The sequence below is a fragment of the Ranitomeya imitator genome, chromosome 1 (genome assembly GCF_032444005.1).
Source record: "Ranitomeya imitator isolate aRanImi1 chromosome 1, aRanImi1.pri, whole genome shotgun sequence".
NCBI classification, from domain to species: Eukaryota; Metazoa; Chordata; class Amphibia; order Anura; family Dendrobatidae; genus Ranitomeya; species Ranitomeya imitator.
In genome coordinates, this window is record NC_091282.1 from 783,051,977 (window position 1) to 783,076,890 (window position 24,914).

Sequence of the window (24,914 nt, forward strand, 5' to 3'; positions counted from 1 at the left end):
CATATATACAGTGACAGGCAGCCATATATACAGTGACAGGCAACCATATATACAGTGACAGGCAGCCATATATACAGTGACAGGCAACCATATATACAGTGACAGGCAGCCATATATACAGTGAAAAAACACCTAAACAGTGGTGCCCTCTCGGCCAGCAGGGGGCATACCTCTAAGCCAAACCATATAAACCTAAAGAATAGCACCAGAAACTAAGATGATCCCTAGATCCAGAGGATCGTGTTAGGGAAGGTCATAGACCAGGGGTCTGTGCATGAAAAATAGAGGTACAAAAGAAATATATGCCAACATAAATTTATTAAGGTATCAAATATACAAAAAATATTGTAGGATATAACAATACATAGACAAAACATGTAGTAGACAGGAGCAGCTAAAAGATAGCATGTAATAGATGACAAAATACAATGCTAATGTAACATGAGGGAAATTTGAGCACCCTACTCTGACTGCAGACCAATGAATGCTAAATAATGCCCTGGGGTGATACTCCTAAATGTGCATAAGATGTAAAGGTGGGTGCACCCCTGTAATAATCCCCTAAATATAATGGATAGCAGGGGATATATATCCGAATCAAGGCAGCGTGGTTACAAATGCAGTGAGTAAACTAGGACTGGTGTGCCGTTACCTTGAGACATGGTTGCGGTAAATAACAGGGTGCTGCAGGCAGAGAGGGGAGCCTCGACGCGCGTTTCACCTAAATGGCTTTGTCAGGAGGCCATATACAATGACAGGCAGCCATATATACAGTCACGGGCAGCCATATATACAGTGAGAGGCATCCATATACACAGTCACGGGCAGCCATATATACAGTCACAGGCAGCCATATATACATTCACGGGCGGCTATATATACAGTGACAGGCAGCCATATATACAGCCACACAAACAGTGACAGGCAGCCATATATACTGTGACAGGCAGCCATATACAGGTCCTTCTCAAAAAATTAGCATATAGTGTTAAATTTCATTATTTACCATAATGTAATGATTACAATTAAACTTTCATATATTATAGATTCATTATCCACCAACTGAAATTTGTCAGGTCTTTTATTGTTTTAATACTGATGATTTTGGCATACAACTCCTGATAACCCAAAAAACCTGTCTCAATAAATTAGCATATTTCACCCATCCAATCAAATAAAAGTGTTTTTTAATAACAAACAAAAAAACCAACAAATAATAATGTTCAGTTATGCACTCAATACTTGGTCGGGAATCCTTTGGCAGAAATGACTGCTTCAATGCGGCGTGGCATGGAGGCAATCAGCCTGTGACACTGCTGAGATGTTATGGAGGCCCAGGATGCTTCAATAGCGGCCTTAAGCTCAACCAGAGTGTTGGGTCTTGCGTCTCTCAACTTTCTCTTCACAATATCCCACAGATTCTCTATGGGGTTCAGGTCAGGAGAGTTGGCAGGCCAATTGAGCACAGTAAAAGAAAAAAGACAGAAAAAAAAACAGAAAAAAGACGACTGAGGGGCGATCTAATAACCATGTATAAGTATATAAGGGGACAATACAAATATCTCGCTGAGGATCTGTTTATACCAAGGAAGGTGACGGGCACAAGGGGGCATTCTTTGCGTCTGGAGGAGAGAAGGTTTTTCCACCAACATAGAAGAGGATTCTTTACTGTTAGGGCAGTGAGAATCTGGAATTGCTTGCCTGAGGAGGTGGTGATGGCGAACTCAGTCGAGGGGTTCAAGAGAGGCCTGGATGTCTTCCTGGAGCAGAACAATATTGTATCATACAATTATTAGGTTCTGTAGAAGGACGTAGATCTGGGTATTTATTATGATGGAATATAGGCTGAACTGGATGGACAAATGTCTTTGTTCGGCCTTACTAACTATGTTACTATGTTACTATGTTACTAAGTAATACCATGGTCAGTAAACCATTTACCAGTGGTTTTGGCACTGTGAGCAGGTGCCAGGTCGTGCTGAAAAATGAAATCTTCATCTCCATAAAGCATTTCAGCCGATGGAAGCATGAAGTGCTCCAAAATCTCCTGATAGCTAGCTGCATTGACCCTGCCCTTGATGAAACACAGTGGACCAACACCAGCAGCTGACATGGCACCCCACACCATCACTGACTGTGGGTACTTGACACTGGACTTCAGGCATTTTGGCATTTCCTTCTCCCCAGTCTTCCTCCAGACTCTGGCACCTTGATTTCCGAATGACATGCAAAATTTGCTTTCATCAGAAAAAAGTACTTGGGACCACTTAGCAACAGTCCAGTGCTGCTTCTCTGTAGCCCAGGTCAGGCGCCTCTGCCGCTGTTTATGGTTCAAAAGTGGCTTTACCTGGGGAATGCGGCACCTGTAGCCCATTTCCTGCACACGCCTGTGCACGGTGGCTCTGGATGTTTCCACACCAGACTCAGTCCACTGCTTCCTCAGGTTCCCCAAGGTCTGGAATCGGTCCTTCTCCACAATCTTCCTCAGGGTCCGGTCTCCTCTTCTCGTTGTACAGCGTTTTCTGCCACATTGTTTCCTTCCAACAGACTTACCATTGAGGTGCCTTGATACAGCACTCTGGGAACAGCCTATTTGTTGAGAAATTTCTTTCTGGGTCTTAAGGCCCCTTCACATTAAGCAACGCTGCAGCGATATCGACAACGATCCGGATCGCTGCAGCGTCGCTGTTTGGTCGCTGGAGAGCTGTCACACAGACCGCTCTCCAGCGACCAACGATGCCGGTAACCAGGGTAAACATCGGGTAACTAAGCGCAGGGCCGCGCTTAGTAACCCGATGTTTACCCTGGTTACCATGCTAAAAGTAAAAAAAAACAAACACTACATACTTACCTTCAGCCGTCTGTCCTCCAGCGCTGCGCTCTGCTTCTCTGCACTCCTCCTGTACTGGCTGTGAGCTGGAAAGCAGAGCGGTGACGTCACAGCTCTGCTTTCCGGCTCACAGACAGTACAGGAGGAGAGCAGAGCACAGCGCTGGAGGACAGACGGCTGTAGGTAAGTATGTAGTGTTTGTTTTTTTTTACTTTTTGCATGGTAACCAGGGTAAACATCGGGTTACTAAGCGCGGCCCTGCGCTTAGTTACCCGATGTTTACCCTGGTTACCAGTGAAGACATCGCTGGATTGGTGTCACACACGCCGATCCAGCGATGTCTCCAGGGAGTCCAGTGACGAAATAAAGTTCTGGACTTTATTCAGCGACCAACGATCTCCCAGCAGGGGCCTGATCGTTGGTCGCTGTCACACATAACGATATCGTTAACGATATCGTTGCTATGTCACAAATAGCAACGATATCGTTAACAATATCGTTATGTGTGAAGGTACCTTAACCCTCTTGCTTGAGGGTGTCAATGATGGCCTTCTTGACATCTGTCAGGTCGCTAGTCTTACCCATGATGGGGGTTTTGAGTAATGAACCAGGCAGGGAGTTTATAAGAGCCTCAGGTATCTTTTGCATGTGTTTAGAGTTAATTAGTTGATTCAGAAGATTAGGGTAATAGGTCATTTAGAGAACCTTTTCTTGATATGCTAATTTATTGAGACAGGTTTTTTGGGTTATCAGGAGTTGTATGCCAAAATCATCAGTATTAAAACAATAAAAGACCTGACAAATTTCAGTTGGTGGATAATGAATCTATAATATATGAAAGTTTAATTGTAATCATTACATTATGGTAAATAATGAAATTTAACACTATATGCTAATTTTTTGAGAAGGACCTGTATACAGTCACGGGAGGCTATATATACAGTGACAGGCAGCCATATATACAGTCACGGGCGGCTATATATACAGTGACAGGCAGCCATATATACAGCCACAGGCAGCCATATATACAGTCACAGGGACAGCCAGCTATACAAGGGGAATACATCTATATATACAGTACTGTGACGGGTAGCCATATATACAGTGACAGGCAGCCATATATACAGTGACAGGCAGCCATATATACAGTGAAAAAACACCTAAGGGTACCGTCACACAGTGTAATTTTCATCGCTACGACGGTACGATCCGTGACGCTCCAGCGTCGTAACAATATCGCTCCAGCGTCGTAGACTGCTGTCACACTTTGCAATCTACGACGCTGGAGCGATAATTTCATGACGTATGTGCGATGTAGAAGCCGTTGGTTACTATGCGCACATCGTATACGATATATGTTACACCATGCAATCATGCCACCACAGCGGGACACTAGACGACGAAAGAAAGTTTCAAACGATCTGCTACGATGTACGATTCTCAGCGGGGTCCCTGATCGCAGGAGCGTGTCAGACACTGCGATCTCGTAACTATATCGCTCGAACGTCACGAATCGTGCCGTCGTAGCGATCAAAATTGCACTGTGTGACGGTACCCTAAACAGTGGTGCCCTCTCGGCCAGCAGGGGGCATACCTCTAAGCCAAACCATATAGCAACAGGAGGCCAGTGACATCCGTACGAATACAGACACAGGCAACTATACAGTGGGGCAAAAAAGTATTTAGTCAGTCAGCAATAGTGCAAGTTCCACCACTTAAAAAGATGAGAGGCGTCTGTAATTTACATCATAGGTAGACCTCAACTATGGGAGACAAACTGAGAAAAAAAAATCCAGAAAATCACATTGTCTGTTTTTTTATCATTTTTTTTGCATATTATGGTGGAAAATAAGTATTTGGTCAGAAACAAACAATCAAGATTTCTGGCTCTCACAGACCTGTAACTTCTTCTTTAAGAGTCTCCTCTTTCCTCCACTCATTACCTGTAGTAATGGCACCTGTTTAAACTTGTTATCAGTATAAAAAGACACCTGTGCACACCCTCAAACAGTCTGACTCCAAACTCCACTATGGTGAAGACCAAAGAGCTGTCAAAGGACACCAGAAACAAAATTGTAGCCCTGCACCAGGCTGGGAAGACTGAATCTGCAATAGCCAACCAGCTTGGAGTGAAGAAATCAACAGTGGGAGCAATAATTAGAAAATGGAAGACATACAAGACCACTGATAATCTCCCTCGATCTGGGGCTCCACGCAAAATCCCACCCCGTGGGGTCAGAATGATCACAAGAACGGTGAGCAAAAATCCCAGAACCACGTGGGGGGACCTAGTGAATGAACTGCAGAGAGCTGGGACCAATGTAACAAGGCCTACCATAAGTAACACACTACACCACCATGGACTCAGATCCTGCAGTGCCAGACGTGTCCCACTGCTTAAGCCAGTACATGTCTGGGCCCGTCTGAAGTTTGCTAGAGAGCATTTGGATGATCCAGAGGAGTTTTGGGAGAATGTCCTATGGTCTGATGAAACCAAACTGGAACTGTTTGGTAGAAACACAACTTATCGTGTTTGGAGGAAAAAGAATACTGAGTTGCATCCATCAAACACCATACCTACTGTAAAGCATGGTGGTGGAAACATCATGCTTTGGGGCTGTTTCTCTGCAAAGGGGCCAGGACGACTGATCCGGGTACATGAAAGAATGAATGGGGCCATGTATCGTGAGATTTTGAGTGCAAACCTCCTTCCATCAGCAAGGGCATTGAAGATGAAACGTGGCTGGGTCTTTCAACATGACAATGATCCAAAGCACACCGCCAGGGCAACGAAGGAGTGGCTTCGTAAGAAGCATTTCAAGGTCCTGGAGTGGCCGAGCCAGTCTCCAGATCTCAACCCCATAGAAAACCTTTGGAGGGAGTTGAAAGTCCGTGTTGCCAAGCGAAAAGCCAAAAACATCACTGCTGTAGAGGAGATCTGCATGGAGGAATGGGCCAACATACCAAAAACAGTGTGTGGCAACCTTGTGAAGACTTACAGAAAACGTTTGACCTCTGTCATTGCCAACAAAGGATATATTACAAAGTATTGAGATGAAATTTTGTTTCTGACCAAATACTTATTTTCCACCATAATATGCAAAAAAAATGTTAAAAAAACAGACAATATGATTTTCTGGATTTTTTTTTTCTCAGTTTGTCTCCCATAGTTGAGGTCTACCTATGATGTAAATTACAGACGCCTCTCATCTTTTTAAGTGGTGGAACTTGCACTATTGCTGACTGACTAAATACTTTTTTGCCCCACTGTGTATATATATATATATATATATATATATATATATATATATATATATATACATATACATATATATATATATATATATATATACACATATATATATACAGTGGGGCAAAAAAGTATTTAGTCAGTCAGCAATAGTGCAAGTTCCACCACTTAAAAAGATGAGAGGCGTCTGTAAGGCTACGTTCACATTAGCGTCGCGTCGCCGTTGCGTCGGCGACGCAGCGGCGACGCAGCGGCGACGCGCCCCTATGTTTAACATAGGGGACGCGTGCGTTGTTTTGGTGGCGTTTTTCGCCACGTGCGTCGTTTCCGACGCTAGCGTCGGACGCAAGAAAACGCTACATGTAGCATTTTCTGTGCGTCCGATTTTCGTCAAAAACGACGCACGCGTCGCAAAACGCGCGCGTTTTTGCGCGCGTTTTTCCGTGCGTCGCCGCTGCGTCGCCGACGCAACGGCGACGCGACGCTAATGTGAACGTAGCCTAATTTACATCATAGGTAGACCTCAACTATGGGAGACAAACTGAGAAAAAAAAATCCAGAAAATCACATTGTCTGTTTTTTTAACATTTTATTTGCATATTATGGTGGAAAATAAGTATTTGGTCAGAAACAAAATTTCATCTCAATACTTTATAATATATCCTTTGTTGGCAATGACAGAGGTCAAACGTTTTCTGTAAGTCTTCACAAGGTTGCCACACACTGTTGTTGGTATGTTGGCCCATTCCTCCATGCAGATCTCCTCTAGAGCAGTGATGTTTTTGGCTTTTCGCTTGGCAACACGGACTTTCAACTCCCTCCAAAGGTTTTCTATAGGGTTGAGATCTGGAGACTGGCTAGGCCACTCCAGGACCTTGAAATGCTTCTTACGAAGCCACTCCTTCGTTGCCCTGGCGGTGTGCTTTGGATCATTGTCATGTTGAAAGACCCAGCCATGTTTCATCTTCAATGCCCTTCCTGATGGAAGGAGGTTTGCACTCAAAATCTCACGATACATGGCCCCATTCATTCTTTCATGTACCCGGATCAGTCGTCCTGGCCCCTTTGCAGAGAAACAGCCCCAAAGCATGATGTTTCCACCACCATGCTATGGTGTTTGATGGATGCAACTCAGTATTCTTTTTCCTCCAAACACGACAAGTTGTGTTTCTACCAAACAGTTCCAGTTTGGTTTCATCAGACCATGGGACATTCTCCCAAAACTCCTCTGGATCATCCAAATGCTCTCTAGCAAACTTCAGATGGGCCCGGACATGTACTGGCTTAAGCAGTGGGACACGTCTGGTACTGCAGGATCTGAGTCCATGGTGGCGTAGTGTGTTACTTATGGTAGGCCTTGTTACATTGGTCCCAGCTCTCTGCAGTTCATTCACTAGGTCCCCCCGCGTGGTTCTGGGATTTTTGCTCACCGTTCTTGTGATCATTCTGACCCCACGGGGTGGGATTTTGCGTGGAGCCCCAGATCGAGGGAGATTATCAGTGGTCTTGTATGTCTTCCATTTTCTAATTATTGCTCCCACTGTTGATTTCTTCACTCCAAGCTGGTTGGCTATTGCAGATTCAGTCTTCCCAGCCTGGTGCAGGGCTACAATTTTGTTTCTGGTGTCCTTTGACAGCTCTTTGGTCTTCACCTTAGTGGAGTTTGGAGTCAGACTGTTTGAGGGTGTGCACAGGTGTCTTTTTATACTGATAACAAGTTTAAACAGGTGCCATTACTACAGGTAATGAGTGGAGGAAAGAGGAAACTCTTAAAGAAGAAGTTACAGGTCTGTGAGAGCCAGAAATCTTGATTGTTTGTTTCTGACCAAATACTTATTTTCCACCATAATATGCAAATAAAATGATAAAAAAAACAGACAATGTGATTTTCTGGATTTTTTTTTCTCAGTTTGTCTCCCATAGTTGAGGTCTACCTATGATGTAAATTACAGACGCCTCTCATCTTTTTAAGTGGTGGAACTTGCACTATTGCTGACTGACTAAATACTTTTTTGCCCCACTGTATATATATATATATATATATATATATATATATATATATATATATATATATATACATACACACACAGCACACAGGGACAACCAGCCATACAAGGAAAATACACCCATATATACAGCACAGCGACAGGTAGCCATATACACAGTCACGGGCAGCCATATATACAGTGAGAGGCAGCCATATACACAGTCACAGGCGGCCATATATACAGTCACAGGGACAGCCAGCCATACAAGGGGAATACACCCATATATACAGTATAGTGACAGGTAGCCATATATACAATGACAGGCAACCATATATACAGTGACAGGCAGCCATATATACAGTGACAGGCAACCATATATACAGTGACAGGCAGCCATATATACAGTGACAGGCAACCATATATACAGTGACAGGCAGCCATATATACAGTGAAAAAACACCTAAACAGTGGTGCCCTCTCGGCCAGCAGGGGGCATACCTCTAAGCCAAACCATATAAACCTAAAGAATAGCACCAGAAACTAAGATGATCCCTAGATCCAGAGGATCGTGTTAGGGAAGGTCATAGACCAGGGGTCTGTGCATGAAAAATAGAGGTACAAAAGAAATATATGCCAACATAAATTTATTAAGGTATCAAATATACAAAAAATATTGTAGGATATAACAATACATAGACAAAACATGTAGTAGACAGGAGCAGCTAAAAGATAGCATGTAATAGATGACAAAATACAATGCTAATGATAACATGAGGGAAATTTGAGCACCCTACTCTGACTGCAGACCAATGAATGCTAAATAATGCCCTGGGGTGATACTCCTAAATGTGCATAAGATGTAAAGGTGGGTGCACCCCTGTAATAATCCCCTAAATATAATGGATAGCAGGGGATATATATCCGAATCAAGGCAGCGTGGTTACAAATGCAGTGAGTAAACTAGGACTGGTGTGCCGTTACCTTGAGACATGGTTGCGGTAAATAACAGGGTGCTGCAGGCAGAGAGGGGAGCCTCGACGCGCGTTTCACCTAAATGGCTTTGTCAGGAGGCCATATACAATGACAGGCAGCCATATATACAGTCACGGGCAGCCATATATACAGTGAGAGGCATCCATATACACAGTCACGGGCAGCCATATATACAGTCACGGGCGGCTATATATACAGTGACAGGCAGCCATATATACAGCCACACAAACAGTGACAGGCAGCCATATATACTGTGACAGGCAGCCATATATACAGTCACGGGAGGCTATATATACAGTGATAGGCAGCCATATATACAGTCACGGGCGGCTATATATACAGTGACAGGCAGCCATATATACAGCCACAGGCAGCCATATATACAGTCACAGGGACAGCCAGCTATACAAGGGGAATACATCTATATATACAGTACTGTGACGGGTAGCCATATATACAATGACAGGCAGCCATATATACAGCCATAGGTGGCCATGTATACAGTGACAGGCATCCATATATATAGTCACAGGCAGCCACATAAACAGTGACAGGCAGCCATATATACAACCACGGGCGGCCATATATACAGTGACAGGCAGCCATATATACAGCCACGGGTGGCCATGTATACAGTTACAGGCAGCCATATATACAGTCACAGATGGCAGTATATACAGTCACAGGGACAGCCAGCCATACAAGGGGAATACACCCATATATACAGTACAGTGACGGGTAGCCATATATACAATGACAGGCAGCCATATATACAGCCATGGGTCGCCATGTATACAGTGACAGGCAGCCATATATACAGTCACAGACGGCAGTATATACAGTCACAGGGACAGCCAGTCATACCAGGGGAATACACCCATATATACAGTACAGTGACGGGTAGCTATATATACAATGACAGGCAACCATATATACAGTGACAAGCAGCCATATATACAATGACAGGCAGCCATATATACAGTCACAGGCAGCCATATATACAATGACAGGCAACCATATATACAGTGACAAGCAGCCATATATACAATGACAGGCAGCCATATATACAGTCACAGGCAGCCATATATACAATGACAGGCAGCCATATTCACGGGCAGCTATATATACAGTGACAGGCAGCCATATATACAGTCACAGGCAGCCACATAAACAGTGACAGGCAGCCATATATACAGCCACGGGCGGCCATGTATACAGTGACAGGCAGCCATATATACAGTCACCGGTGGCCATGTATACAGTGACAGGCAGCCATATATACAGTCACAGGGACAGCCATCCATACAAGGGGAATACACCCATATATACAGTACAGTGACGGGTAGCTATATATACAATGACAGGCAACCATATATACAGTGATAAGCAGCCATATATACAATGACAGGCAGCCATATTCACGGGCAGCTATACAGTGACAGGCAGCCATATATACAGTCACAGGCAGCCACATAAACAGTGACAGGCAGCCATATATACAGCCACGGACGGCCATGTATACAGTGACAGGCAGCCATATATACAGTCACGGGTGACTATGTATACAGTGACAGGCAGCCATATATACAGTCACGGGTGACTATGTATACAGTGACAGGCAGCCATATATACAGTCACAGGGACAGCCAGCCATACAAGGGGAATACACCCATATATACAGTACAGTGACAGGTAGCTATATATACAATGACAGGCAACCATATATACAGTGATAAGCAGCCATATATACAATGACAGACAGCCATATTCACGGGCGGCTATATATACAGTGAAAGGCAGCCATATATAGTCTCAGGCAGCCACATAAACAGTGGCAGGCAGCCATATACACAGCCACGGGCGGCCATGTATACAGTGACAGGCAGCCATATATACAGTCACAGGCAGCCACAGTGACAGGCAGCCATATATACAGTCACGGGCGGCTATATATACAGTGACAGGCACCCATACATACAGTCACAGGCAGCCATATATACAGTGACAGGCAGCCATATACACAGCCACGGGTGGCCATATATACAGTGACAGGCAGCTATATACACAGTCACGGGCTGCTATATATACAGTGACAGGCAGCCATATATACAGTCACAGGCAGCCATATATACAGTGATGGACATGTTTTCTTTATGCATTAAGTTGAACCCTCAAACCTTTAAGGAGCAGCTTTAGACATGGCAGGGAGCCGTAAAACGCTGCTTCGTGTATCGGCAGCCAGCCACCTTTGCTGGCCTCGCACAGTCTCTTCCCGGATTTGATGAGGTTATTCAGCGCCCCCTCGTCTCCGCTTTTGATCATCTCCTCGATGGGGTCCAGTTCTCTGTGAGAGAAAACAGGCAGATATTAGATATGTGGAGACGTCATCCACCCCAGCATCAACTCCATCACCTCCTCCTAGCACCTGTGACCGGCGGCGATCATCCTAATACTGAAATGGGTGGGGATGTCATCCAGGCCTCTAGTAAAGGTGGTGGTTACCATGGAAACTAAGGTTACTGGTTGCTATGGGTGATTCTTGTCTGTCAGGACTAGCATCAGGGAGCAGTGTTCCTTAAGGTGATGCTCTGACTAGTTGTTATGGGTGATGCTCTGACTAGTTGCTATGGGCGACGCTGACTAGCCGCTATGGGCATCGCTCTGACTAGCCGCTATGGGCGACGCTCTGACTAGCCGCTATGGGCGACGCTCTGACTAGCCGCTATGGGCGACGCTCTGACTAGCTGCTATGGGCGATGCTCTGACTAGCTGCTGTGGGTGACGCTCTGACTAGCTGCTTTGGGCGACGCTCTGACTAGTAGTTATGGGTGATGCTCTGACTAGCCGCTATGGGCGATGCTCTGACTAGCCGCTGTGGGTGAAGCTCTGACTAGCTGCTTTGGGCGACGCTCTGACTAGCCGCTATGGGCGACGCTCTGACTAGCCGCTGTGGGTGACGCTCTGACTAGCTACTGTGGGCGACGCTCTGACTAGCTGCTGTGGGCGACGCTCTGACTAGCCGCTTTGGGCGACGCTCTGACTAGCCGCTATGGGCGACGCTCTGACTAGCCGCTGTGGGTGACGCTCTGACTAGCTGCTATGGGCGACGCTCTGACTAGCCGCTGTGGGTGACGCTCTGACTAGCTGCTTTGGGCGACTCTCTGACTAGTAGTTATGGGTGATGCTCTGACTAGCCGCTATAGGCGATGCTCTGACTAGCTGCTATGGGCGAAGCTCTGACTAGCCGCTATGGGCGACGCTCTGACTAGCTACTGTGGGCGACGCTCTGACTAGCTGCTTTGGGCGACGCTCTGACTAGCCGCTGTGGGTGACGCTCTGACTAGCCGCTGTGGGTGACGCTCTGACTAGCTACTGTGGGCGACGCTCTGACTAGCTGCTGTGGGCGACGCTCTGACTAGCCGCTGTGGGCGACGCTCTGACTAGCCGCTGTGGGCGACGCTCTGACTAGCCGCTATGGGCGACGCTCTGACTAGCCGCTATGGGCGACGCTCTGACTAGCTGCTATGGGCGATGCTCTGACTAGCTGCTGTGGGTGACGCTCTGACTAGCTGCTTTGGGCGACGCTCTGACTAGTAGTTATGGGTGATGCTCTGACTAGCCGCTATGGGCGATGCTCTGACTAGCCGCTGTGGGTGAAGCTCTGACTAGCTGCTTTGGGCGACGCTCTGACTAGCCGCTATGGGCGACGCTCTGACTAGCCGCTATGGGCGACGCTCTGACTAGCTGCTATGGGCGATGCTCTGACTAGCTGCTGTGGGTGACGCTCTGACTAGCTGCTTTGGGCGACGCTCTGACTAGTAGTTATGGGTGATGCTCTGACTAGCCGCTATGGGCGATGCTCTGACTAGCCGCTGTGGGTGAAGCTCTGACTAGCTGCTTTGGGCGACGCTCTGACTAGCCGCTATGGGCGACGCTCTGACTAGCCGCTGTGGGTGACGCTCTGACTAGCTACTGTGGGCGACGCTCTGACTAGCTGCTGTGGGCGACGCTCTGACTAGCCGCTTTGGGCGACGCTCTGACTAGCCGCTATGGGCGACGCTCTGACTAGCCGCTGTGGGTGACGCTCTGACTAGCTGCTATGGGCGACGCTCTGACTAGCCGCTGTGGGTGACGCTCTGACTAGCTGCTTTGGGCGACTCTCTGACTAGTAGTTATGGGTGATGCTCTGACTAGCCGCTATAGGCGATGCTCTGACTAGCTGCTATGGGCGAAGCTCTGACTAGCCGCTATGGGCGACGCTCTGACTAGCTACTGTGGGCGACGCTCTGACTAGCTGCTTTGGGCGACGCTCTGACTAGCCGCTGTGGGTGACGCTCTGACTAGCCGCTGTGGGTGACGCTCTGACTAGCTACTGTGGGCGACGCTCTGACTAGCTGCTGTGGGCGACGCTCTGACTAGCCGCTGTGGGCGACGCTCTGACTAGCCGCTGTGGGCGACGCTCTGACTAGCCGCTGTGGGCGACGCTCTGACTAGCCGCTGTGGGCGACGCTCTGACTAGCCGCTGTGGGTGACGCTCTGACTAGCCGCTATGGGCGACGCTCTGACTAGCCGCTATGGGCGACGCTCTGACTAGCCGCTATGGGCGACGCTCTGACTAGCCGCTATGGGCGACGCTCTGACTAGCTGCTGTGGGTGACGCTCTGAATAGCCGCTATGGGCGATGCTCTGACTAGCTGCTGTGGGTGACGCTCTGAATAGCCGCTATGGGCGACGCTCTGAATAGCCGCTATGGGTGACGCTCTGACTAGCCGCTATGGGTGATGCTCTGACTAGCCGCTATGGGTGAAGCGCTTTGCTTTCCTTTCATAAGTTTTATAACATTTCCTCTAAATTTGCCTTTGTTAATGTGTCAGGTGGGAAGACGCCGCCGCACAGCAATTGTAGTCATCATGGAAGGTAGGTCTGATGGGAGTTGTCCTCTGGTTTCCAGGAATCTGTATTCTAGTAGCGGTGCATTCTGTTGTCCAGTAGGGGGCAGAAGTGTGATCCCCATCCATCATACACACGTGATAATCCAGAAATACTGATAATCCGGTGATCAGAATCTGAATGCTGGAATTTTGCAGTGTTATGTAATGCTCGGCCCATCTGCATATTGTCACTGGAGCTGTGCAGCCCCCACACCCCATACTGCACCCCACATGTCACAGGAGCACATATGTAACACGTTACGTACATGTAACGCTCCGGGGCGGCTCTTGTGCTGCCTAGAACAGCCGACCGGCAGCAAGTGTTCTCCTGGATGAATGGAGGCGGTTTCAGCTGTCATGGCAGCTGCAAGGGGTCAGGGGGACCCTACATAGAGAGATGAGCGGGTAAACCCTGCAATGTGCAGCCCCCCGCATGCCTGCTTATGGTTTTTTTTCCTCAGAACGGAGGGTCGTTACAATGTCGTGCCATGTGGACATCACTGACAGCTGTAGGGTCAGAATCAGAAAACACAAGGGGTTGTGCATAGGAAACGGCGCAGTCTTGTGACCCCAGAGCTCCGTATCAAGACTGTGGTGTTATCTTGGCTCTGTATGGCGGGATTATCCTTGTATTTTTCAGGGTGGTATTATCTATGCATGACATGGTGGTACTGAATGGTGATATTATCTGGCACTATATGGCAGTATTATCTAGTTCTGTACGGCGGTACTATCTAGCACTGTACATCGGTATTATCTAGTCCTATATGGTGGTATTATCTGACTCTGCACAGTGGTATTATCTATGCAAGGTATGGTGGTATTCTGTACACTGTATTATGGTGTTATCTTTGCATTGAATGGTGGTATTATCTGGCACTATATGGCGGTATTATCTAGTCCTGTATGGTGGTATTATATGGCACTGTATGGCGGTATTATCTGGCACTGAACGTGGTATTATCTGACATTGAACATCGGTATTATCTTTGCATTTTTCAGGGAATTGTGTGGTGGTATAATCTATACAACAAATGGTGTATTATCTGGGCACTGTATGTCTGCATTCTGTGCACTGTTTTATGGCGTTCTCTTTGCCTTGAATGGTGGTATTTTCTGGTAATTATTTCTAATTATGCTATTACTTGGATACAGTTGGTCACTGTTGATCCCCTTATGATGCCACTAGTTGGTACTATAAGACGGCAGTATTTGGTACAATATAGCACAGTAATTTCAGCATTACGTGATGTTAATATTAGGGTAATATGTCACATTGCTTTTAAGTACTGTATGACAGTTATTTTCAGAAATGAAATAGTACTGTATTTGTGCAGTGTATGGTGGTCTTCATTCAGACACCCTGTGTCGGTATTATTTGGTCACTCTGATGAGTATATATTAGTATTATTTGCCACTGAATGACCCTGTTTGATGGGCTCTGCATTTTGCAGACACCACAAGGTGGAATTAGTGGAAACGTTCTGTAGTTATGATCTTCACTGTATATGGCGGTATTATTCATTCATATCACAACAGTATTAAAGTCATCTGCGTGGTTCTGCTCTGTAAGATGTTACATGGCAGCATCGTGGCATTATTCATACACATTACTTGATCTCACTGTCATAGGAATAATGGAGCACAGACTGCAGCTTTATCCTGGGGGAGCCCCTTGTAATATTTCCCCCGGGACCTCGCTGTGTGCTGAATGACATCATTTGTACGGTGGGATGTCTGTAGCGCTATATAGAAGCTGCCATTTACCGTCCGCTGACGGATCTGTGGTCCTTCCATCTCCTCCAGGTTGTGAATCTCGTACCGTGGAGAAGATCATGTGTGTACTTAACTTCAAAGCGCGGCTCGTCCGATCTGCCCGGGGGGCTCATTACCTACGTGGGATCGATATCTGCTTCCACTAATGTCACTGATTCCCCACCTGGGCCGAATATCGACCTGGAGGCGCAGTATGGGCTCCTAACAGGGACACTTTGCACGGGGTCGTACACCGTAACCCCCAGGAATTCTAGCGCTGCTGCTCATGTGACGGTCATACAAACAGCCGGAATCACAATGTCGGCCATCACTATGGGAAAGTTCAGCGCGGATCTGACATTAACGTGCTGCAATGTATATCATGTACATCACACAGGAAGACGCCACCCTGACCCCAGAGCTACGGAGGGCGCACTCGCCCCAGCGCTCAGACACATACTGAGACTTTTCCATGGGAAATACACTCCCATGAGTCTAAGATATAGGAATAGCCAGGTCCACCCAGTCTTAGAAAGGCGTGCACTTACTTTTCAATACAAATACCTGTGTCCACATTTAGGGGATATTACGTGTGAGCAAATGCAGAACTGTCTCTAGTAGGTGTCCCCATTAACTGGAGGTTTTTTTTTTTTTCTTTTTTAAGATGACAGATTCCCTTTAAATACCACCTTTGTGAATAGCTGGTGTTTATCTGTGCTCCTCTTCTCCAGTGACTCCAGCCCAGCTGCATTGCTTGGTAGTGGTAGTCAGAATTTGACTTACTTACATCAGAGACGATGGTTGCTGCTCTGTAGCTCCCCATACTTTACCCTGCAGCTCTGCTTCTCAGGTTATGTGCAGTGTAAAACCTGAGCTCAGGCTGCAGTCAGCACACAGGGAGATTATCACATTACAGAACAATTATGAAATACAAGTAACTAAAAAAAATGTCACTTCTATAACATAATAAAATTGTGTCTAAATAACCAATCACATTGCAGCGTTTGTCACCCGGTCACTTACCATTGGCAGTAAACCATCTGAACAGCCAATCAGAGCTTTGGAGCAGACCAAAAAGAAAACTTCAGACCTGACCTGACAAGGGCAGGGTGTCTCGAGGGATGGGTGCGCAGACAAAGATTGGTGACTTTGGGTGGGCTGACAAAAAGGGTGCCTGGCGATGGTAGAGGCGGTGACAAATACAGGTTCCTGGCTAGGGTGGGTGCTGAGATGAAGACGGGTGAATGGTGTGGGGGAGCGAAGACTAAGACAGGAGCCTGTCGAAGCTGGGAGCGGAGATAAAGATGGGTGCCTGTCGAGGCTGGGCACAGAGACCAAGACACGGGTGACTGTCGAAGCTGGGAGCGGAGATACAGACAGGTGCCTTTCGAGGCTGGGCGCAGACACAAAGACGGGTCTCAGTCAATGCTGGGCACGGAGGCAAAGACAGGTTCCCATCGAGGCTGGGTGGGGAGACAAAGATGGGTGCCCGTCTAGGCTGGACACGGAGATAAAAATGAGTGCCTGGCGAGGGTGAGTGTGGATATAAAACCAAGTGCCTGACGAGAGTGGGCACAGTCAGAAAGGGTTGCTTTGGGGTGAGGAAACACCAACAGAGAAGGGTGCCTAGATGTGTGAGGGGGTGGGCAGGCAAAGATGGCTGCTTGGGGGATGGGTGTGCAGACAAAGATGGGTGAGGGGGGATAAGAGCAGATAGAGTCGGTCCCCGGAGGTGCAGAAGAGGAAAAGATCGCATCTGTCATCTCCATTATCTCACATGTGGGGTCACTGGGATGAAGTCTGGGAATCTCCTATTCATTAATATCGTTTCATTGGTGAATTGTAAATAAAAGCGTTCTCCGATTTTTTCACTCTAAAAGGAGAACCTGAGTCATCATATATTATGAAATACAACTTTACTTGTCCTAAAAGATTTTATATATTTAATACACAAAAAATGATTAAAATGTTTTTGTGGGTACAAAATGTGACAATAAAGCAGTGGCCCGAGACTAAGGCCAGGATTATAGAACAATTCAACGAAAAACCGGTATGTTACAATCTCAACCTAAGGTAATTTGTGTAAATAGCCACATGGTGGGATGGTAAATCTAATCAGACAGTCTCCTGAGAAACACTGAGTGAGTTCATCCAGAACCAGCCATGCTGCTGTAAAGGCTTTATAGGGTCTGGTAATAGTATTCTTCCGCTATTCGTTATGCAATAAAACAAGGTAAAGAAATCATATATTTATATATCGAAAAAAATCTATTTTTGCACAAATAAAGTTGTATGTCATAATATATGATGACTCAGGTTCTCCTTTTATAGTGAATTAAGTATTGGAGTCAATATTAATATGGGTATTATGATGATTTAAGACTGGTATTATATATTTCGTTCTCTGATTTCTGTTCACACACAGTTTTTTATGCAGATTTTGGTTAATAAACCATACAAATAATCAGAATGGGAAAATGACCCTTTCCTTACCCGCTGGCTGCATGCTGGCTGCAATATTGGATTGAAGTTCATTCTCTGTCCTCCGTAGTACACGCCTGCACAGTGTAATCTTACCTTGTGCAGGCGTGTACTACGGAGGACAGAGAATGAACTTCAATCCAATATTGCAGCCAGCATGCAGCCAGCGGGTAAGGAAAGGGTGAATCAAACACCCGAAAACTCCGCCCATATGACCCAAAACCAGTCCCACCAAATTCAGGTGACAGGTTCCCTTTAAAGAACCAACATGAAATCCGTGGCAGAAACCTGCAGCTTTTCTGCCGTGTCCGTTCTCTGGGTAATAATAACACAAGGGCTGAAATGTTGTGGATGTTCAGCAGCCAAAAGCCAAGAGCGAAATCCACGGGGCCAGAAACATGCTCCAAATGTGGGCAGATTTTGTTGTGGAAACGCTGCGGATTTGCTGCAGATTTCCCCTTTTGCGGTGATAACAGGTGCATTTACACTTGGGGTATGTTCACACGTAGCAGATTTGCCACAGACTTTCCGCATGGAATCTGTATGTGAGGATTTGGTTGCAGATTTGACCCTTTTCGATGCATTATATAAATCTGCGCCCTTTATCATCTCTGTGCAGATATGTGACTAAGATGCATATTGTAACGGCACATTGTGCTATGGACGTTCTGCCGCAGATCTGTAGCGTGTGAACGTGCACTTATAATGAGAGCGTCACCCTCCATCACATCCATCCCCAGCCCCTACACACAATAGATGTCACTTACTCAGGCTTGGTGCTGAGAAAATAGCTCCCATCATATCTCTTCCTGAAGACCCCCGTCCTGGAGTCAGGGCCTGGGGTCTGCGCTGCAGTGGCGGCCGGGAGGGCCCGGGATCTGTGGCGACATGTGTGAAACAGTGAGAAGTACTCGGAGTAGGAGAAGCAGATCATATCCCTGCACCTTGTGAGGAGCAGAACCTCCCGCTGGCTGAATGGAAGCAGATGGTGCGGACCCTGCAATCAGCTGCTCCGAGTCTTGATTATTTTTGGCCCTGGGAGGAAACGTCGGGGGGATTTCAATGACCATATAAGACAACAATGGAGTAAAATCACACTCCCAGGATCCAGAGGTCCGAGGGTCAGTGTTCACCTCCAGCACACGTTACCGGACGCTTCTGGGGTCCGCTATTCCCCCTATCACCCCGATACACAGAGTCCCTCACCGTCCACTCATCACACAGGGTGACCCCCGCCGATCACTTATTAGGAAACTCAGCATTATATACTGTACATCACATCCCGTTACCTTGTTTTTATTTATAAACAAGCCTGCAGTGTAAAGCAAGGAGAATTTCTGGTTGACAAGGGGTCATGTATCTGATTACACTTGGAATCACTCTTCCCTTCCCCTCCTTTAGAGATACTGTTGTGTATATAACAGGGGAGAGGTTTTATGCAGTGATGAGCGAGCGTGCTCGGGTAAGGGTTATCTGAGCATGCTCGGGTGCTGTCCGAGTGTCTTTGGCGTGCTCGAATAATATGTTTAAATCCCTGTGTCTGAATGTGTTGCAGATGTCGAACAGCCGCGAGACATGCAGCCGCAGAGCTTTGAACATATTTTTTGAGCATGCCAAAGTCACTCGGATAGCACCCGAGCATGCTCAGATAACACTTTACCCGAGCACACTAGCTCATCACTAGTTATATGGACATAGCCATGACCAGCACAAAAAAACCTCCATTCTTTACACTGCAGGCCAGGTTTCTGTCATGGTCTTATTATCGTCGGTTGATCAGGAGGTCAAGTGTGATCACGGGTAGAACTGGTCATATGCTGGAAAGAAAATGAAGGGTCACACATGTAAGGCTTAGCTACACCAGTTAGTGTCACAAAAAATAGGCTTAGATACACCAGTTTGTGATACATATAATAAGCTTAGATACAATAGTTAGTATCACACAGAATAGGACTAGATACACCAAATAGTATCACACACAATATGCTTAGCTACACCAAATAGTATCACACAGAATAGGACTAGATACATCAGAAAGTATCACACAGAATAGGACTAGATACATCAGATAGTATCACACAGAATAGGACTAGATACATCAGATAGTATCACACAGAATAGGACTAGATACATCAGAAAGTATCACACAGAATAGGACTAGATACATCAGATAGTATCACACAGAATAGGACTAGATACATCAGAAAGTATCACACAGAATAGGACTAGATACATCAGATAGTATCACACATTATGTTTAGATACAGCTGTTAATATCACACTTCGAAGGCTTAAATACAACAGATATTATCACAAACAATAGGTTTAGATACACCAGTTAGTGTCACACATGAAAGGTTTAGGTACATGGTTTAGATACAGCTTTGTACGTAATGCCTGACATGAATATTGGATATTTTATCCTGCAATAATGTAATACAATCTCATATCGGCGGACACTGAGCTCGGACCCCAGACACGCGGAGCTCGGATCCTGGGCACACGGCGCAGACTCCGGACACACAGCGCGGACCCTGGGCACACGGCACGGACCCCGGGGAACAGATTCTGGGCACAGCAGCCTGATCTCGGGGGGGAGGGGAGGCTGGAGAATATGTAATAAGCCATCTTCATAGAATGGGACAAAGACCCTGCGGCCCCTCGCTCGCGGTGCGATTGTGTTATGTCACCAGCTGGTGGACCCCCGAGCAGCTGAGGGTGGGACGGAGGCACCATCTGATCACTGTCGGCCATTATTTTATACACTGCTTTCTCTGTGATTCGCCGCACGTTTATTTATAAGTGAAACGTGTAGAATAATTGTTTCAACTGTAAAAATTCCGAGACTGAAAGCCGCCTGTTGGAAACGTACCGCGATCTCTGCTTCCCGTCATTGGATGGCAGCCCTCTTCAGAGGCTACACCACTGGATCTGAGTCGTGTTTCCACAGCTGCGGGCTTGTTACAATGTATTAGTATCGGTGAGAACCATCAGCCTGTCCCTGTTATATGAAGTTCTACGAGGATGTACATGGACCCTGTACCCTGGTGTCATATGGGGGATACAAAGGCACGAGGGGGCTCCTCCGTGTATGCTGGTAGAGGAGGCTATCTCTGTGTATTTGGCTCCTGATGAAACGTGCCAGAGTCCGGCACCCGCACATATACACTGTGACAAGCTCAGCAGCTGTGAGAACTGGACCCTGCACCCTGACATCAGACTGACCCCAACGTGTGACAACTCATCTGAGAGGCAGAAATTAGCTCAGCTCAGTTGTCGCCTCCCTTCCCCCACTACTTATTCGATTTGCCCAGCAGGGGGCGACAATGAGCTCTGGAGACAGCCCCTCCATTGGGGAGCTGGGTCTCACCTGTTGCTGGGCTCTGGGGGTCGGTGAGAGGGTCTGACAGCCCAGCTTGGAGCAGCAGGGGTCTCGGCACTGACGCTGCTGCACGGACGTTGCTTTTGGTGGTGCTGGCCGGTCATCTGGTCGGTATCGCTGTCTGCCAGACTCTGCTCGATGGCCATCTGGATCAGCTCTTCTTCACTCAGGCTGCTGTACAGGCTGTATTCCTCCGAGCCCAAGGTGCGCTGCGCCGGCCTCGAAGGGGAAACCTGCGTCGCCATATCTAAGAAAAAAAAAAGCGAGAGACAGGAAAATACATTCTCACACCATAAACTGTGTATTCAGGTAGTTGCATCATAAAGCAAGAAGGAGAGCTCATAATTGGGTGAGCAATGTCTAAGTGCAGGACTGGGCTTATCAGGAGAACTATTCTGGTAGGAGGTCACTGACTGAACGTTTCATGGTAGGTGCAGCAAGGTCTCAGCAGCACAGAGTATTTCAGGAGACCATTGTGCTTCTTGTAGAGGTCGGTGGTCTATCCTCTCATGTGATCTCGTTAGTGGGGTAAAGCCTGCCCATGATGCAAGTAACAGTCACTGTTTGATGCGGTACTGATCATCGGTGACTATTACTGTCAGTCATGCGTAGGGAACCATCCAAGCAGAGGAACATGGAGAATCATAATGTTATAATCCCCAATGTTAGAAGCCCTCGCCCCAGAGGACAGGAGATGTCACTCATTGCTGCCTCCCATGCAGGCATGGCCCCTGTGCAGTCTAATAACGCCCCTGTGACAGGAGCCACCTGCTGTTTTGGAGGTGGAAATGCTCCGGTTGCAATAATGTTTTGTCCGCCCTGCACACATGCAGCGTCAGATCCTCTGTATGTGAAGTGTAGTGACAGGACAGTCACCAGGGGGCGCTGTGGGACATCTCCACTAAACCTCCAAAACAAGACTTGGAAACAACATGAACTGGAAAAAGAAATGTTCCAAAAACTTCACAAAACTGTACAGAATACATATGGCTGAAGTGCTAGTGATGTCACTTGGCATGTATATGATGTCATCACGTGTTATAAGACTATGGCCACAGGTGGACTGAAGTGTGAGGCTATTAATGTGAGCACTCTGGTAGGAGGGAGCACTCCTGGGTGCATTCTGGGTGCTACTAAAAATGGGGCACTCCGTACAAAATAGCAACCTATGCATATTTTAACCAGATTATGGGGGCATCCTGGCTGGTACTAGATCCCTCGCACTCTAGTTTGGCACACTATGGCATTGCTGTTTTCATGGCTATTCTGACTAACACTATTAACAAAGAATGGCATTACTCAAGTCACTCTGGCTCACACTTTTCCCGGTCACTCTAGCTGCCACTTTTCCCGGTCACTCTAGCTGCCACTTTTCCCGGACACTCTAGCTGCCACTTTTCCCGGACACTCTAGCTGCCACTTTTCCCGGACACTCTAGCTGCCACTTTTCCCGGACACTCAAGCTGCCACTTTTCCCGGACACTCAAGCTGCCACTTTTCCCGGACACTCTAGCTGCCACTTTTCCCGGTCACTCTAGCTGCCACTTTTCCCGGACACTCTAGCTGCCACTTTTCCTGGACACTCTAGCTGCCACTTTTCCCGGACACTCTAGCTGCCACTTTTCCCAGTCACTCTAGCTGCCACTTTTCCCAGTCACTCTAGCTGCCACTTTTCCCAGTCACTCTAGCTGGCACTTTTCCCGGTCACTCTAGCTGCCACTTTTCCCGGTCACTCTAGCTGCCACTTTTCCCGGACACTCTAGCTGCCACTTTTCCTGGACACTCTAGCTGCCACTTTTCCCGGACACTCTAGCTGCCACTTTTCCCAGTCACTCTAGCTGCCACTTTTCCCAGTCACTCTAGCTGCCACTTTTCCCAGTCACTCTAGCTGGCACTTTTCCCGGTCACTCTAGCTGGCACTTTTCCCATTCACTCTAGCTGCCACTTTTCCAGGGCACTCTAGCTGGCACTATTCCCATTCACTCAAGCTGGCACTTTTCCCGGTCACTCTAGCTGCCACTTTTCCCTGTCACTCTAGCTGGCACTTTTCCAGGGCACTCAAGGTAGCCCTTTTCCTGGACACTCTAGCTGGCACTTTTCCTGGGCACTCTAGGTGGCACTTTTCCAGAGCACTCTAGCTGCCATTTTTCATGGGAGCATCCTGGCTATTATTACGCATGGCAGACTCTAGAGAATATTATCTTTTGGCTGGTGGCACTGATCATGGGCTTCTAGCAGCCAATTATAGGGGCATTCTGACCTGCAATACATATAGGGGCACTTTAGCACCTAACTATGGGGCACTATTGCTTGCACAAATAATGAGGGCATTAAGTCTGGCATTATACTTGGAGTCATGATAGCTGGCACTGTAACTGAGGGCACTGGTTGGCATTAGTTATAAGGGTTCTATTATGGGGTCACAACAACTGACGGACAATTCAATCACTTATTCAGTCCCGCTAATTCACCCTCCATCACACAATTCTGGTGAATCACCACTTGCTGGCGCTAAGGATGCAGAATGTCCATTTGCAGGTGCCAGTTCCTACCATTGATGATCTGGCACAGTAATCTGCTTCTGGAGCTTTGCAGAGGTCAGATAATTTTATATCCCAGCATCATGGTTTCCAATGTGCGGCTCTCTCCACATAAACAACCCCCCCCCCCCATCCCATCTGTTTCACAGGACGCCCCTATCAATCATGTATCAGCCTGTCATCTGGAGGAAACACTTGTCAAGTATCAGCACATTAATCCGAACCCGGCATAACATAAGCATCGCCTGCTGATCTTCACCTCATCATGCCAAAATCTACACACGTACAGCACTACAATGGCATATGTGTATATGTTGTAACACTGTAGGTAAAGCAATTGTGCACCCCCCCACATATTGGAAAATGGGGTACACTCTCCTTCCCAAACCTTGCGCTTATATGGGCTGTTATCCAGCCTACCTTTTCTGGAGTAGCAAAGCAATCAGTTCTGTAGATCCAGCTTTATGTTCATCAACCAGGTAGCTCAGGATGAGTAAAGCGATAAGTCTTCCCTAAATGGAAGATTACTGCAGTGCATGGGACTTTGGGAACACTGATGATTATGTTGCGACTTTGCATAAATTGACACCACTGTGCAGAGAAATTAATATCAATTATACCCTTTAAATGAAGGCTATACAATTCACATATGTTTTATAAAGCCACTAATTGCTCAGAAATATGCAAAATAACAGCGAGCACCCACAATTATCAATGGGAAGTGGACTTCTGCGTTGTCATAGGTTTCAGGATTGATACATTGT

The 24,914-nt window shown here is 46.9% G+C and overlaps 1 protein-coding gene across 4 annotated transcripts in view; it reads right to left on the bottom strand.

Moving 5' to 3' along the window:
* ASB2 (ankyrin repeat and SOCS box containing 2) overlaps positions 1-24,914 on the bottom strand; it is a 57,005-nt gene that overhangs the window by 15,118 nt on the left and 16,973 nt on the right. For 3 of the 4 annotated variants that reach the window (XM_069737186.1, XM_069737195.1, XM_069737214.1), the window contains 3 exons: positions 21,599-21,857; positions 18,996-19,106; positions 11,239-11,405 (listed from right to left, as the gene is read on the bottom strand). In XM_069737186.1, coding sequence (XP_069593287.1) covers positions 11,239-11,405; positions 18,996-19,106; positions 21,599-21,857 — 537 coding nt within the window. Of the gene's footprint in view, positions 1-11,238; positions 11,406-18,995; positions 19,107-21,598; positions 21,858-24,570; positions 24,742-24,914 lie in introns of all 4 variants that reach the window. The other variant, XM_069737204.1, reaches the window with a different exon arrangement.